Source organism: Haliotis rufescens, unplaced genomic scaffold (assembly GCF_023055435.1).
Source record: "Haliotis rufescens isolate VD_foot unplaced genomic scaffold, xgHalRufe1.0.p SCAF_2, whole genome shotgun sequence".
Lineage (NCBI taxonomy): Eukaryota > Metazoa > Mollusca > Gastropoda > Lepetellida > Haliotidae > Haliotis > Haliotis rufescens.
The window spans coordinates 5,342,426-5,358,486 of NW_025963890.1; the positions used below are offsets into that span (position 1 = coordinate 5,342,426).

Below are 16,061 nucleotides of genomic sequence, written 5' to 3' on the forward strand. Positions count from 1 at the left end.
ATTCACTTAGTGTATTTAGTGGTGTGATGTTTTCCTTTTCAAAACAGTCCCTTCCACTTCATTGAAGATTTACCAGTGGTGCATAGTATGAGAAATGATTCACACCCCTGCAACCTATGCTTGTCGTAACCCGTGGGGATTCCGGGTTAGAATGGGTCCCCAGCAACCTATGCTTGTCGTAACCCGTGGGGAGTCCGGGTTAGAATGGGTCCCCAGCAACCTATGCTTGTCGTAACCCGTGGTGATTGCGGGTTAGAATGGGTCCCCAGCAACCTATGCTTGATGTAACCTGTGGTGATTGCGGGTTAGAATGGGTCCCCAGCAACCTATGCTTGATGTAACCTGTGGTGATTGCGGGTTAGAATGGGTCCCCAGCAACCTATGCTTGATGTAACCTGTGGTGATTCCGGGTTAGAATGGGTCCCCAGCAACCTATGCTTGATGTAACCTGTGGTAATTGCGGGTTAGAATGGGTCCCCAGCAACCTATGCTTGGTGCAACCTGTGGTGATTCCGGGTTAGAATGGGTCCCCAGCAACCTATGCTTGGTGCAACCTGTGGTGATTCCGGGTTAGAATGGGTCCCCAGCAACCTATGCTTGGTGCAACCTGTGGTGATTCCGGGTTAGAGTGCAGACAGAAGATGTGTCATGAAGCCATAACGATCATGATCATTGGTACCTGACATGGCCAAAGTGTAAACACTAAACTGTGGGTTATGGTGCTGTAATGCCCTAGATTCAAGGGGATGAGAAATACATACAAATAAAATAAGATCACCAAATCTTTCAACATTCCTGATATATTGTTTTCTTTGATAACCTGTAAACTGAACATCAACATTATCAAATGACCCTGAAGCATTTTGCAAATACAAATAATTATTCACTTACCTGAATAACAAAGAAACAGGTCATGATTTTCAGTGTTTATTTGGTTCTGTCACATAACTTACATTCAAGAAGGAAGGCACTCTTTCACGTATTGACTCAAGGCTTTCCTGAGAGAAGACCTGTAACAATACCATGTAATTTCTCAGTAAATTGTTCAAAGGAGAATTTTGCGAGCACTCTTTCTTTCCCAGCATTGCCCATTTTCCTACTGAGGCCAGAATCCTTCACAAACTTGTCCATTGCTTCACTAAAACTATCTGGAATAGGTTGACAAAGAAAGCCAGTTTTCTGGTCCTCGACCGTCTCTAGGGGCCCTCCACTCTTCACTGCAATCACCGGACACTTCATGTACATGGCTTCAATAGGTACAATACCAAAGTGTTCCTTGTCAGGTGTGTACAGGAGACATGAACAGTGAGTCAGCAGTGTTCTCTTCTGGGCGTCACTGAAAGAACGCAGGAATGTGATGTTGTCGGTCAGTTTCAGTTTCTCCGACAGCTGCCGAAGCTCCAGATAGTGTTCTACATTTTCAGTTACCCTTTCATCATACCCTCCTGCCATTATCAAGTGAATGTCTTTCACATCAGGGTGACGCTCAGTCAGCTGACCTGCACAAAACAAAGGACTTGATGATTAAATGCTGTACACTAATCTCTACTGAAAACTAAGGGACCGGTCATTTATTACAGAGGGGTGGGGGATTGGTCAGGGTTTCCTGACGCACTAAAGTACTTAAAATAATCACCCTCTCCCTAAGCTTGTCATATTTTTAGACGATTTACCCATGTCTTTGTACGTTTTGTTCATGACCCTCCCCAAAAAGACCCCCCCCCCAAGGCACTTTAATATATTTTATTAAATGTCCAATCATACACAACTCTCTCAGAATACCCTGTATGTGTATTCTTTTAATGACCCTCCCCTATAGACTGTCATAATAACTGGGATAATGTAGTAGCCATCCTCCTGATTTATTGTGACCCCATAATAAATGACTGGTCCCTAACTGTGAACATGTGAATGCAATGATTAAAAAAATCATGTAATAATGTCAAATTACTGTATATCCTGCTGTTCTTTATCATGAACATGAGGAGTGAGAAGAGATTTTTTTTGCAGAAGCTCGGTATCATGTCTTACCAGTGGCCAAATACTATCATTACAAAAGGACTGTCAATACTTAGCACCTGTTGTACCAAACAAGTCCTGTTCCAAAAGCAAATAAAGTGTTTCGATTTTCGATAGTCTACGCGAATAATGATTATCTTAACACCATGATCTGATTGTGGAACATATTCTTGATCTCCATTCATGATGAACATACTACACTACAACAACTAGAGGTGTCACAATATGCCGACCTCATGAATTGTTACAAATCATGACACGAGAGTATCTCAATACTTATTTGCATCTCACATGGCATGTTAATTTAAGATTGTTCTAATGGTAGCATCCAATCAGATTTGATCTTTTTTCGTGCTAGGTGCTAAGGGTAATTATCACAACTTGATATTGTGCAAGTTTATTAACATAAATAGTGCTTTTGAATTTGATAAACCAAGATCATTCATTTGAGAAGCATACATATATAAGTAAGGTGGATTAGATTTCATAGAGATGAGCTAGTGATGGAAATACCTTCCAAGTTGCTTCAGATGACTTGATGAAATTACAACAATTATTGAAGTCATGTTTCATGATGCTGCTATACATGCTATACTAACCAAAAGCTTCTATTGCTAAACCAAGATTCTTCTTCCTCTCATATCTGTTGATTGACAGAAATATCAACTTTTTGTTTTGGGGCATCAGCTCCTTGGTAGGTGGCTCCACCGGCTTGTTGAATGCAGTAAAGTCTGGGATAGGGTACAACACCTCTGGCTTCATGTGGCTCAGTGAGCTGAAAGTATCCCTGAACACGCCAGCTGTCAGAAAGAGAGTTGGAAATTAGTGTACATCTGTCAGTGACTGCATTCAGTCTGTTGCTTATTGATAATAACATCAGTTGATCCCTAGCCATCAACAATGTATTTTTGGACGGTCAAGTTAATGAGAATCTAAACAATAAGATTGCTAATCCAAAATGACATAAATATGTGTCTTAAACTGCAATATCAATTGAAGGATCTACTTTGAGAGCATGAGCTGTATATGACTCAATTACTGTAGTAAATATTTTCATTCAAATTTGCTCAGAAAATATAACCATTGCTAAAGTATTTTTCCTAGCTCTTGAAGACAAAATCATTTAAAGATATTTGTCTGCTGTATGTCATTTATACAGTAGTAATCATGGTGATACACATCATTGTCATGCTGTCTTGCCCTTACAATTTGCTTACAAAATAATATGTGGCGTACTTAAGCAAATGCTGAGGGATGCAACTCTGCACAATAATATGTGGTACGAAACACATGTTAGACGACAGGTCCACCCATGCTCCCACACACTTGGAAGTAACACCATAACACTTATCATCATCATGTCATACATTACCTGTGAATTTACTGTTGACGAGAACACAGTGCGCCATCCCCGTTGTCCTCTCCTCTAGCCAATCAATTGGTGTCCGATACAGCTTCTTCAGCAAACTCTTCCGCTGCGTCAGTAGCATGTCAGGGAAATGACAGTAGAAAAGAACTTTGGCACTGCTGAATCTTAACACTGGCATACATGCGGAAATTTGATCACAAAAAATGAGATCAAAAGTTAGAGAACTAAAAACAACCAGGTATATTGCCGCATAGATCATTCTGAGATAGGCACACAGGGCATAACACTTCCCAAATATACTCCGTGGAAGCCAGTCACCAGCAGTGATCACCTCAAAAGTTCCATCTTTAGTTTCTTGAAAGCAATGTCCTGGGTCATGATGTGCTGTAACAAATTTGACGTCCATACCTTTTGATTTCAGGGCCAGGGCAGCATCGATCACTGCTCTTTCGGCTCCCCCTATTCCCAGATCGGGATGGAGAAAAATTACTTTTGACATGCTTTGGGGTCTCCAGTATTTTATACACGATGTGAGATAGGTTAAAATCTAATATAATGGTGTATAGAGAGCATGTTGCGTCAGTTCACGTCGTCATCAGATTTACCGGAAGTTGACACCAAGTTGACCTCAAAACTACGAAGAGCTATTTTTTTTACCGTTTAACCATAATCAAAGTATGGATAAACGACTACTGCGGTTTGTTCATCATACCAAGCTGTCGTTTATGAGTTAATATAGTACGCGTGTGAAACCGATATGGTTATTTTTCTGAAACACACATTCAAGAACTTGGAGTGTGTGTAAATTGATGTATCTGTATAAACTGAATTGCTGTTCGGCCATTTGCGGGCCTGATGTTAGCTCACCTGAATAATGGAGTCTTAAAATTATTATAGAATATATAGAGACTGAAAGTTACGGGAGCTTATGTCGTGGCCCGTTGTTTGTTGTCCTTCCGTCGTAACGTTTTGCATTCTTTGCTCTGAAAGTACAAAGTCTGACGAAGCTGAAAGTTTGCACACATTGCTTCCCGGTCGTCCGACTCAAGGAATGTAGTTTGCCCTTGTACGAAGTTGAAATGTTAAATGTTTTGACAGAAACGAACTTGGTTCTTTTCTGAAATTGAATCCAATCAAGCAATCCTTTCAGTTTTTGACAATCCACATGGCATTAAATTCAATTGTCTCAAATATTTTCTGTGAATACAAAGGAAGTCCTTCCTTGATTGTGTTAAGGATTATGGGTAATCTTTGAGACACGGATTTGGTGATACATTTGCTTGGCCCAGCAATATATCTCTCTTTGTACGGATTTTTATGGAGCTGTGGAATCCAGTACAAAAGAGGAATGGACATGTCTTCGGGTTTCAGAGTCAAGCCAAAAGTTGTTAATACTTATGCATGATTTTGGCAGACAGAGGGCATACACTTTTATGCAATATATAGACGCGATTACTAAACACTGACTAGTTACCCTTGATTTATGAAGATTTCGATATTACAATGGGCGCATGTTAATGTATTTCTTCAACCTTAACAAACTCACAAAAAGAATGGGGGAGGCTCATCGAGTGCCGTTAGTTGGAGTTAGTAAGTAACAGAAATAGGCTTCACATCTTGTACCCAGGTGGAGAATCGAACCAGGGTCTTCGGCGCAATGAGCGAACGCTTTATCCTATGGGCTACCCCACCGACCCCCGTAGTTTGGAAAAACCCATGATAAAAAAGACTTGTCTTTCGTGAAAGCATCTTCAGATTTCTGATTGTGTATGTAATAAGATGACAGATTGATTTGGATCCCATTTCTGATATCATTTCTGTATTTTAGCTTGATATTTACATCTATCAGTCCATCTTCCCGAGGCAAAGGAGTTTCTGGACTTTTATAGTCAGTTATTTCTCTTGCCTCGGGACCATGCTCTATAATATCAAAAATATACGTTTGATTTATTTGAGACGTAAAAATGAAACCCAATTTTTCCATTGCATGGTTATTTTATACTATCGACTATCGGATGTAAATTTTAGAAAACCTACTCATTAAACTAAATGGGTATGATCTCTTATGTACATTTTAGTATAGTCTCTCAGATTACCTGACAAAGACTATGCAAAATAACTCAATAAGCACCTGTCGACTGTCCTGCTATGACCAACGTTTATCTCTGCGTGTTTTCTCCCATGTGTGTGTGTGTGTGTGTGTGTGTGTGTGTGTGTGTGTGTGTGTGTTATTCGAATGGTGGTGTTTAGGATAGCAATCGGTGGTTCTCATGTGTCATTTCTCATTTATTCAATCTATTAAGATTAAAGGCTAATCCAGGTCTCATTGCATTACAAGTTATGTAATAGGCACGAGGCAGTGCACCAAAAGAGGGATGATCAGTCGAGTTGCAAAATGCAAAGGATTAACCGATAATATGTTGATTGATTAATAATTGTTCTTACACAGGGGATTTGTTAATATAGTAAGTGTTAATATATGTATTTTTGCACACGAGATACACCCATCTGTGGGCGTGTAGTACCTATGCATTTGGTAAAGGATTAACAGATGATACGTTGATTGATCAGTGTTATCTAACTCAATTGATTTGTTTAACAAACCTGGAAATCGTGAAAATAGTTGAACGTCTTTATTTATATGCATGCACAACGTTTCAGGGCGTTCATTCACGTGGTGAAAGGGCATGAAGTAACCCTGAAACATTGTGTATCAATAATATGAAAAAGTTGTTATTCATAGTCATTCTCAATGTCAAGTGTGGTTCTATTTATTTGTTTATTAAATATATTCAGAACATCACATTTTGGAAATGATTTTCAAATCTTATTCATAAGAACACCATGGCGTAGATATCAGAATAATCTGGCTGAACGAAACTACACAACATTAATTTTGTGGACGAAGAGACCATAATTTGTACTTAATACACCACATTGCACAACGATCTTGGAGGAAGATACTACCCTTTCCTTCGACCCCCTTCTAGTTCCATCATTATGTTTTACACGTTATACAACACACTACACACCATTTAAGAAAGAAGCGACGTCGTTTTCTTTGTTGATATTCTCTAGTTCCAGGAATATATGTTCATATTTTATACAACACACTATAAAATTGTGGACGAAGATAATTTGTTATCACCTTTTTATAGGAATTTGTCGGTATACCCTTCTGGTTCCATGGATATGTTTTACACTTTGTACAAGACACTACAGATCATTTGCAATTGAAAAACAGTTTTTGCTTGAGACATTTCTTGGTATCCTGTTCTAGTTCAGTGACTATGTTGTACACTTTTTATAACACGCTACATCATTCGCGATTGAAGATTCCTCATTTCTTGATATATTTGTTGGTATCCTCTTCTAGTTCCATGAATATTTTTTATACTTTTTACAACACACTATACACACCATTTGAGAATGAAGCTACGATGTTTTCTTGGAAGATGTGTTGGTATTCTCTTCTAGTTCCAGGAATATATTTTTACATTGTACATCACACTTCACACCATTTAAGAATGAAGCGACGTCGTGTTTTTAGATTTGTTGGCATCTTCTTCAACTTCCAAGAATATATACTTTGTACAATATACAACACACTACAGAACAATTGTGGGAGCAGATACAACCTTTTCCTGGGTCATTTGAGGTATCCTCTTCCAGTTCATATGAATATATCTTTTACAATACACAACAGTATTTGCGGTTGGAGATACCGCTTTTTCCTAACACATTTTTTGGTATTTTTTGGTGAATGACCCTGGATATGAACCAGTGTGAAACCTTGCCATGTGGGCTGCCATTACCACTGTGTTACTACTGAGAAGGGGCATTTCATTGTCATGTATTGTAAATATTGAAAAGCCTATGGTGTATAATTACTTAAAATATTACTGTAATATGAAGACAAACTGGGTTCTTGTTCTTTCAAAGTGTTCCGTTTGCTTCACACAAAGTTCGACAGTTATTTGTAAAAAAGTTACATCAAGTTAAGCTAATGAATAAGTCTCTCGCTCTCGCTCTTTCTCCTTTGTACTTACTTGCGGCTAAATATAGAATACTAAACGAGCTACCGTGTAATACCAATTTTATGAAACGAGTGAATAGTTCAGGTATCTGACGAGCGAAAGCGAGTCAGATACCACAACTATTCACGAGTTTCATAAAATTGGTTTTACACGGGAGCGAGTTTAGTATTTTATTTATTACTTGACATGTATTACGTTTTTAGAATAATACTGTTGAGTATGATTAGGCTGACACCTACATGATCCACGGCATAACCCAATTGAGTTTAACAAATAATACTTCAAACACGTCAAAAGTTGAAACGTATGAATTTAATACCATACAACGGCCTATCTTTAGAACTAAGGCGTCCGTTCCACAAAATTATCGTTGCGCTAAGGTTATCGCAACTCACATACTTTAACTTAGACTAACGACTGTCGTTGCGCTACAATCATGACAATACGATCGCCTTGTGGTACGGGGCCTTGCACCTCAAAGTTTACCATGACGTAATTTTTGGAATTTTGTTGCAAGATCCATCGGCGAAACAATGCAATGTGACGTCAGCCTAGCAACAACGTTGCTGGGGTCATCGAGTGTGCACAAGCTCCTCTCAGTGATCTATCATCTCCACTCGCAATGTCGTTGAATAAGCCAAGGGATGTTAAGAGCTTTCAATATTTGTTCGTGAAACGTGTTCCGAGAGTACATAAGCACGCGTTTTGTATTACACAATGTGTAATACAGCTGTATGTTTATTAAACGGGTGATCTCTGCACGGGCAAGTAATAAATATAGAATTCTAAACGAGCTCCCGTGTAATACCAATTTTATGAAACGAGTGAATAGTTGTGGTATCTGACGAGCGAAAGCGAGTCAGATACCACAACTATTCACGAGTTTCATAAAATTGGTTTTACACGGGAGCGAGTTTAGTATTTTATTTATTACTTGCCATTTATAACGTTTTTAGAATTATACTGTTGAGTGTGAATAGGCTGACACCTACACGATCCATGGCATAATCCAATTGAGTTTAACACAATAATACTTCAAACACGTCAAAAGTTGAAACGTATGAATTTCATACCATACAACGGCCAACCTTAAGAATTCAGGCGTCCGTTCCACAAAATTATAGTAGCGTTAAGGTTATCGCAACTCACATACTTTTTACTTAGACCAACGACTGTCGTGCTACAGTACGATCGCCCTATTGTGGAACGGGGCCTTGCAGCTCAAAGTTTACAATGACGTCACAATACCCGATGACGTAATTTGTGGAATTTTGTTGCAAGATCCTTCGGCGAAACAATGCCATATGACGTCAGCCTAGCAACAAGGTTGCTGGGGTCATCGAGTGTGCATAAGCTCCTCTCAGTGATCTATCATCTCCACACGCAATGTCGTTGAATAAGCCAAGGGATGTTGAGAGCTTTCAATATTTGTTCGTGAAACGTGTTCGGAGAGTACATAAGCACGCGTTTTGGTATTACACAATGTGTAATACAGCTGTATGTTTATTAAACGGGTGATCTCTTCACGGGCAAGTAAATACAGAATACTAAACGAGCTCCCGTGTAATACCAATTTTATGAAACGAGTGAATAGTTGTGGTATCAGACGAGCGAAAGCATGGGTTGCTAAAGACCTATTCTAATCGGTATTCTTCAAGGGTCCTTTGCCATTCTCTTAGAAGTTTTAGTACACGCGTGTACCACCACGATCACCAACCCTTCATTGCGGCTTTTCGTAAATGACTGGCATAAAATAAAACATTTGGTAGATTGTTTACTGTTTACCTGAAGGATAAGTTGGATTGGGAGAAAAGAGGATCAAACTGTTCTGGTCCCTTAACTACACTCATCTCTGCCCCTCGGTGATTCCCAGGCAACCTGTGGTTGTCGAAAGAGTAGACTAAATGGATCTGGTGGCTAGGCTCAGGGATGAAGTTGATTGCCTGTCATTCTAGCCGGAACGTGTGGACCGTGGCTCATAATATCAATCACTGGTTTGTCTCGTCAAGTCTCGGTTGTTTACTCAACTCACGGGGCAGAAATGTGTCCTATAGCCATTGTGCTCTCCGCAGGTTCTCGGCTGACATATAAACAGCTGCATACTTAAGGCATTCCTCTCGCTGTAAACTAAACTTTCATCCACTTTGTCAACAAATACTCACGATCTTTGAGCATGTGTTTACATGTATTTAGATTTACACTGGTACCTAATTTGCTTCTGTTCTGTTTAGAATTCTATGTTTAATAAATAGGTAACTCATGAATTCATTATACAAAATAATTTATTCACAAGTTGCAAAAATAAATACTTGAAATGACAATTTATAACAATTATATATTATGTACGTCACACACCTTATCAACAAATTTTTAAGGTCTTCAAATAATGTGTGGCAACAGAAGAACTTCAAAGGACATCTGGCTATTCAGTGTCACTTAGGAGATAAACATACTGTGTTTTCAATGTAGAGCTAGGTTACCTGTAGATTTAACCCCGCTAAATTGAATTTGGAACCGAACGCGCAGTCACCATTATGACGTCATGCCGCTCATTGTGACGCAAAAGATATGACGTTACAGTCATATATAGAAAAGCGCCAAAATTCCAAGCTCTCTGTTGTCTCCAAAACGTAAATACATTCCCTTTGTTGATTTCTGTCGTGTTTTTCTGCACAAAATGTATTGCCACACATCCTTTGTATATTGTATTAACCGCATCTGTGCATTTTGTAACCTGTAATTGCAGTTACATGTATAATTATTTAAATACGCCTACCGACAATGACTGAAAATAGTACCATTCTACGAATATTAGCTTCCGCTGTGAAGCGGCCGTCAAACCAGCTGTTTCAATCAGAGGGGGTTTATTGTGATTTAATAGCCTCTGATTGACCAATCAGAATCGAGTAAATTCCAAATTCATGGTAGAATCTATATTAGCTCAGCTGGATCACATAAAGGGAGCAGTCTGAGTGGATATTATTTACAGGCTGCCTGGGGTAGACATGAATATATTAGAGTTCCTAATGCTAACTTGGTTACTAAGCTGTTTGTTAGTATGCAATATCAGTTGGAAAGAACATACACTGGAGAAACTAGTATTAACTAACACAATCTTAACTTAATAATTAACTTTTTAAAATCTGAAGTATTTGTCCTCAGACAGTCCCAAAGTGTTTAGATGGTCAATCATGTCTGCCTCAAATGTCTTAGTCCCACAGATTAGCACTAGAAGATTCTCCTTCCTGTCACCTAGCTCAGTGTCCAGAAGTGTGGCAGTCACTCTCCCAGCATGCACTTGGTCTCCATATCTATAACAACTGGACGATTCATCTGTTTCCTGAAAGGCACACGTGACACACTAATGTAAATTCTTATTGGCAAGTATACTACATAATATATATATTAACAAAATAAACGTATTCTATACCAAAATAAGAAAAAAACTTTAAAAAAACAGCACTCACAATCAGCAATATTCCAGCTATATTACAGAGGACTGTACATAATACAGTCAGCACCAGAAAAACTAGACCTAGGATAGCTAGCACAAGCTACTATTCACCTGACTGAGAGCGTATGTCACTGAGAAGTTCCAGAAGGAGGACCAAGTGTCTAGTTCAGCCTTCATCAAGATATCAGCGTAGGTGCGGCACCCATAGATCAGCCTCACTCTGGTCTCCTCATCCTCATCTCCCACAATTCCCTGTATGACCTGTGACATCGGGGCTATACCCGTGCCCGCTGCTAGAAGGTACAATGTTTGATACTGAAAAGACAGTAAAATTGAATTACATAAATAAACAACATAAACATGAAAAGGGAACAGGAAAAGAACAAACTTGATCAACATGGCAGTAAATTAATGGTGAGCAGTATTTCAGTCAAGTCACAGCATGTCAACTTAATGTGGGAGGAGAGCCGAAAGTCATGGAGGTCTCAGACAATTACCATTTTCTAAATCTCATTGAAATCAGATCTTAGTTCTCGCTACCGCTAAACAAAGATCCGAGGACATCCCATCACGGGTCATGTCAGAACGACCTTTCATCTGACCAATCAGAGCATCGCTTATCAGATCATGAAAGTGACAGTTGGAATGTGATTTTTGATCGTGCAACCTCGATAAAAAACACACACAGGGTATTCTGAACGATAGTTATGGGCTTTATGTCTATATTCATACAATCTAGACCATTTAATAGCCATTCCAGAATGTTCTTTTATTCAGTTTTTAATTTTGCAATCGAGTATATGTAAAAATATGTTTCGAAGCGTAGTCGCCTGTTTGAAACTTGTGCCGTAAAGCTGATTAAGCTGCCTTCTGATTGGCTATTGTCGACTTAGTCATTCCATTGGTCGGTCAAAGTTCGCGCAAGGTCTGTCTGACATGACCCGTAATGGGATATCCTCAGATGTTTGTTTAGCTGTAGCAAGAACTAAGATCTGATTTTAATGAGATTGCCATTTTCTTAAATCCAAGCAGGGCTGACAAACCTTGACACACAATCACAGTCAATAGTAGAGAAAGACTGAATAGATGTAGAATAAACAATACTACTACTAAATAGCAATAATGATTGTACATTATATCTAATTATTTTGTCATGCCAGCTCTCAGTAATCGTTAGTATGGTAAGTTTGTTCAATATTGTTTCCTCAAAGCCACAATTCAAGTTCGGTAGTATAATTCAAATTTGATTTTTGTAGTATTACCAACAACAGAAAAGAGAACAAAAATGTTTATGGGGTCTAACAATATTTGAAAATCACTGCAGAAATGACTTAAACATGTTGAAAGTGTTTTTGTAAAATGTAACTTTAAGAAACATACAAACCTGGTTCCGCTTGTAGGAGAAACTACCAAATGGACCTCGAATGTCAACATATTCTCCTTCCTTCCATCTTTTAACTATCTGGGACATCTGACCCTCAGGATACGTCTGCAGCAAGCATCATACATGTATGTCCATAATGGTATATTTTTGGGACAGTTTATTAACCATAATACAAGTGTACTTTAGATAGATCACATCCTCACCTTAATCAAAACATCAAAATAACCCTTGATCTCAACATCAGATATAGGTGTGTACTGTCGGGTTACAGGTGTGGAATCCAGATATCCCCTGGAAAAATATTAAGATGAGATTACTGATACTCTTAACACTTAGAAGTGAGTTTACACTTTAGAGCTCGTTTTACATTTTCCAATAACCTACTATCTTATTGCAATACAGGCTTAGGAAAAGGGCGCCATCGGCAGCCATTCAGTGGAAATGTGGATGGAGTGAGTGGGTGAGTGAATTACATCAGGATTAATGATCCTCACTGTTGGGGTACAATGACACACAATCAGCCTTGTGACACATTATAAACACTTGCTAAAAATAATAATTTGTTATTCTGTACGTGTAGAGATAAAAAATTCCTATATAGCCCTGTAAATAATCAACATAATGCTAAATATGAACAAGGCTGATCCATTCAATTATTAATATTGTCCATCTTCAACATGGTAACCATGGTAACCTTAACAAATGTAAACATTTCTTCGGCAGCGAATTTTTAACTTAAAATCGATATTCATAAATTTGTATTCATACAGCACTGACATTAAAAATCTATGGATACATATCAATATCGCAATATACGATGACATCCCTGAAAGACACTCAAGCATCAAGGCTTTCCTCCCAAATTAAGCTGACACGCCCTGATATAACTGGAAGACAGTTCAAGGCGGAGTTAAACCCAACTCACTCACTCACTCACTCCTACAGACCTATCCCGACATTGTTTGAGATGTCCTACCTGATAATGATATGTTGACCTATACACAGACCCAATGATTTTTCTCTCGGCAGCTTCATCCGGTATCTAGCAGAGTCCTTGGTTTCCATGGTGATAAATATGATTTTAACTCTTCTGTATCTGTCTTTGGATAACACTGGTTCCTGCAGAAAAAGGTATCAGTTTTCTATGATAAGTTATAATACCAAGGCCAGACAATTTGTTTTCTTGTTTGATGAACATGTCTACAAGAGAAATTTAACTGCCGTTTTCCCTTGAAAATATCTTCTTTTTTTACAAAACTTCTATTTCAAGAGCTTCTTGTGGAAATTCAACCATTAATAAACTCTCAAAAAATGTTTGAGTCATCATTATTTTTTTCTCATGCCTCTTAGCATATTGCCTGAGAAAATATGTTAATCAACAAATTGTACGGGTCTGGCCCAAATGTTTCATGATGAGTGAGTTTGGGCATAACTTTGTATACTATTTTAGTGTAAGAAACAATTGTGACAGTTGTGTTTGCAAATCATTTTGTGTCAACATCATGCAGGAAGAAAGCAGAAAGGGATGCAAGCCATGATATCATAATGGTGATTGATACCATCAACCAGTAGAACCCTCTTTGTTTGTTGTTTAAAGCCGCACTCAGCAATATTCCAGTATAAATCAATGAGCATGTTATGGTGACATCATAATTGGTGCAAATCTGAGATTTGAAATCACATCCATTGAGTTCTAAATAATTGAGTCTTGATGAGACAAACCAGTGGTTGATATTGTGAGCAACATACAACAAACTCAGGGTAAGATGACATGCAATCAAGTCACTGAGTCTGACCACCACATCCATCACCTCATTTGACATGCATACCGGAGGCCAATTCTAACCCAGAATCTGCATGGGTTGTGACATGAAATAATACTCCTGATGTTAACTTTTTAAGACATAAAATATTACCATAGATGTTAAGATGCTTAAGTATTTTATAGACAAAGAATATCAAATTTTGGTTTGGTTTCTCAACAAAGAAATTGTTTTTTAAACATCAAAGATTATACTTTGTAACTCTGTTTGCATAGTACCTCATCTGCCTCATCTTCCGAGTCAGACACATTTTCATGTTTGTTGTCTTTCTGCTGCAGTCGAAGGCATTCCTTTTCCCAGATCTTCACTTCTTCATCATAGATATCCAACACACATGGCACACACCCATTACCACAACAATCAGAGTCCAGGGGTTTGATAGGCTTCTCAGGCCAATCTGTACATTTAGCCATCATCAGCTTTCACACTAATAAGCAAACAAGATATTAAAGTGTCTGAATTCCCAGCTGTCACCAGGCAGAGACTTGTGAGTAGTATTTGTTCCAGAATAATCCATTTTATATTTTATGACTTTCATATGTTCATACTGTGATACAATAAAAAAAAAGACAAGTTGATCATGTTGATAGATTATGAGGCATTGTGAACAAATATTTCAGTCTTCTGTTTTTTTGACTGCGTGTGGTTTAGTACTTTCATAAGGCATTCCATACATAAGGCATGTCCACCATGAAAAGCCTTCTTTAACATGGCATTTGGAGGTGGAACTGGCATTTCTTGTATCGTAGTTATTGTTGTTGTCACTGATCCTGTCATTCATTCCATTATCTATTACTTCTTCCACAACCTGTTCTAACTTTCTCTTTACTTGCTTTGACTTAGTAAGCCCTGAAACATGAAAACAGTATCACAGGTTCTGCAGCTTTTGTTTTTTTCTCAAATAATGATAATTCGAGTTCTCAAATGGAAGAAAAACATGACATGATTCAAAGGGTTATAGCGAAAACGGCACCTCAGCAAGACGTCACCGATTGGCGAAAACGGCACCTCGACTCAACAAAAACGGCTACTGTGGCCTGGCGAAAACGGCACCTTATTTTTTCTTTTACCTTGTTCAAATAAGTGCTATTAAACTTATATGGTAACTTGCAAACACCAATAATTGTGAGATGCTAAAACAAGTGTACATTAGAAATTAGCCTCTACTCCAACTATAATCCAACTTAGCTTATACGCAACACAACTTATTGTGAAAACATGACATGCTTTGAAGAAAAATAATAGAAATTAAACTCAAGTCGTCTCTTACAAACACAAATAATTGTGAAATTGTGAAATAAAACAAGTAAGAAATTAAACCCCTAATCCAATTTACTCACCGACTGATTGGGAGGCGCAGTTAACTTAATGTGAATACACTATAAGCTTTGAAGTTTTAAGTACCTTTACTCAATTTAAACTGAAACTGTATTTCGAGGCCTAACATGGTGCTGTCAGATCACAATTATTCACAATGGCCTTTCGATGTGTTGCATGAGAGAAGAATGTCAGGAAACAACAACATGCTGTGATAACTGTGACCATGTAAATAAACCCTATATATTACTACAAAAATCGTTCATATCCTTATTGAAAATAGAGGTGCCGTTTTCGCCCGACACATAGTAGCCGTTTTCGCCAAATGCGGTGCCATTTTCGCCAGAGAAATCGGTGACGTTTTGCTGGGGTGCCGTTTTAGCCTGCACCCGATTCAAATCGTAGCAAGATTTGTAGCAAAATAACCAGCTGATGAGCGGATGTACTGAAGTTACAATGTACATTTTAAATACGTTTCCCTTTTCTCCAGAAGTAACAATGGCTGTTTATACTTCTAGATCATTCTTACCACTGCACATATGCTGACTTTCTTCATTCATCCTCAATTGATTTACATCGTTTTAATGACATAAAAGTGCATAACCTTCAGGCTGCCAGTTAGAGTTACCCCCCTTTAGACATCTTTTGTCCATGAAAG

At 38.3% G+C, this 16,061-nt stretch overlaps 2 protein-coding genes across 3 annotated transcripts; both read right to left on the reverse strand.

Moving 5' to 3' along the window:
- Nucleotides 1-914: 914 nt before the first annotated feature.
- Nucleotides 915-4,041, reverse strand: LOC124112788 (alpha-1,3/1,6-mannosyltransferase ALG2-like). The gene is made up of 3 exons (XM_046472932.2): nt 3,392-4,041; nt 2,619-2,819; nt 915-1,499 (listed from the first exon to the last, which is right to left on the reverse strand). Exons 1-3 carry the CDS (start codon nt 3,885-3,887, stop codon nt 988-990), a joined length of 1,209 nt encoding a protein of 402 aa, XP_046328888.2. The 5' UTR covers nt 3,888-4,041; the 3' UTR covers nt 915-987.
- Nucleotides 4,042-10,360: 6,319 nt separating this feature from the next.
- Nucleotides 10,361-16,050, reverse strand: LOC124112790 (NADH-cytochrome b5 reductase-like). Of its 2 annotated transcripts, XM_046472934.2 has the most exons (7): nt 15,933-16,049; nt 14,305-14,935; nt 13,240-13,382; nt 12,467-12,554; nt 12,264-12,368; nt 10,991-11,194; nt 10,363-10,765 (listed from the first exon to the last, which is right to left on the reverse strand). In XM_046472934.2, exons 2-7 carry the CDS (start codon nt 14,500-14,502, stop codon nt 10,562-10,564), a joined length of 942 nt encoding a protein of 313 aa, XP_046328890.2. In that variant the 5' UTR covers nt 14,503-14,935; nt 15,933-16,049; the 3' UTR covers nt 10,363-10,561. The 2 variants fall into 2 exon arrangements, with proteins under 2 accessions (XP_046328891.2, XP_046328890.2); XM_046472935.2 differs by lacking the exon at nt 12,264-12,368 and having other exon boundaries at nt 10,361-10,765; nt 15,933-16,050.
- Nucleotides 16,051-16,061: the final 11 nt, after the last annotated feature.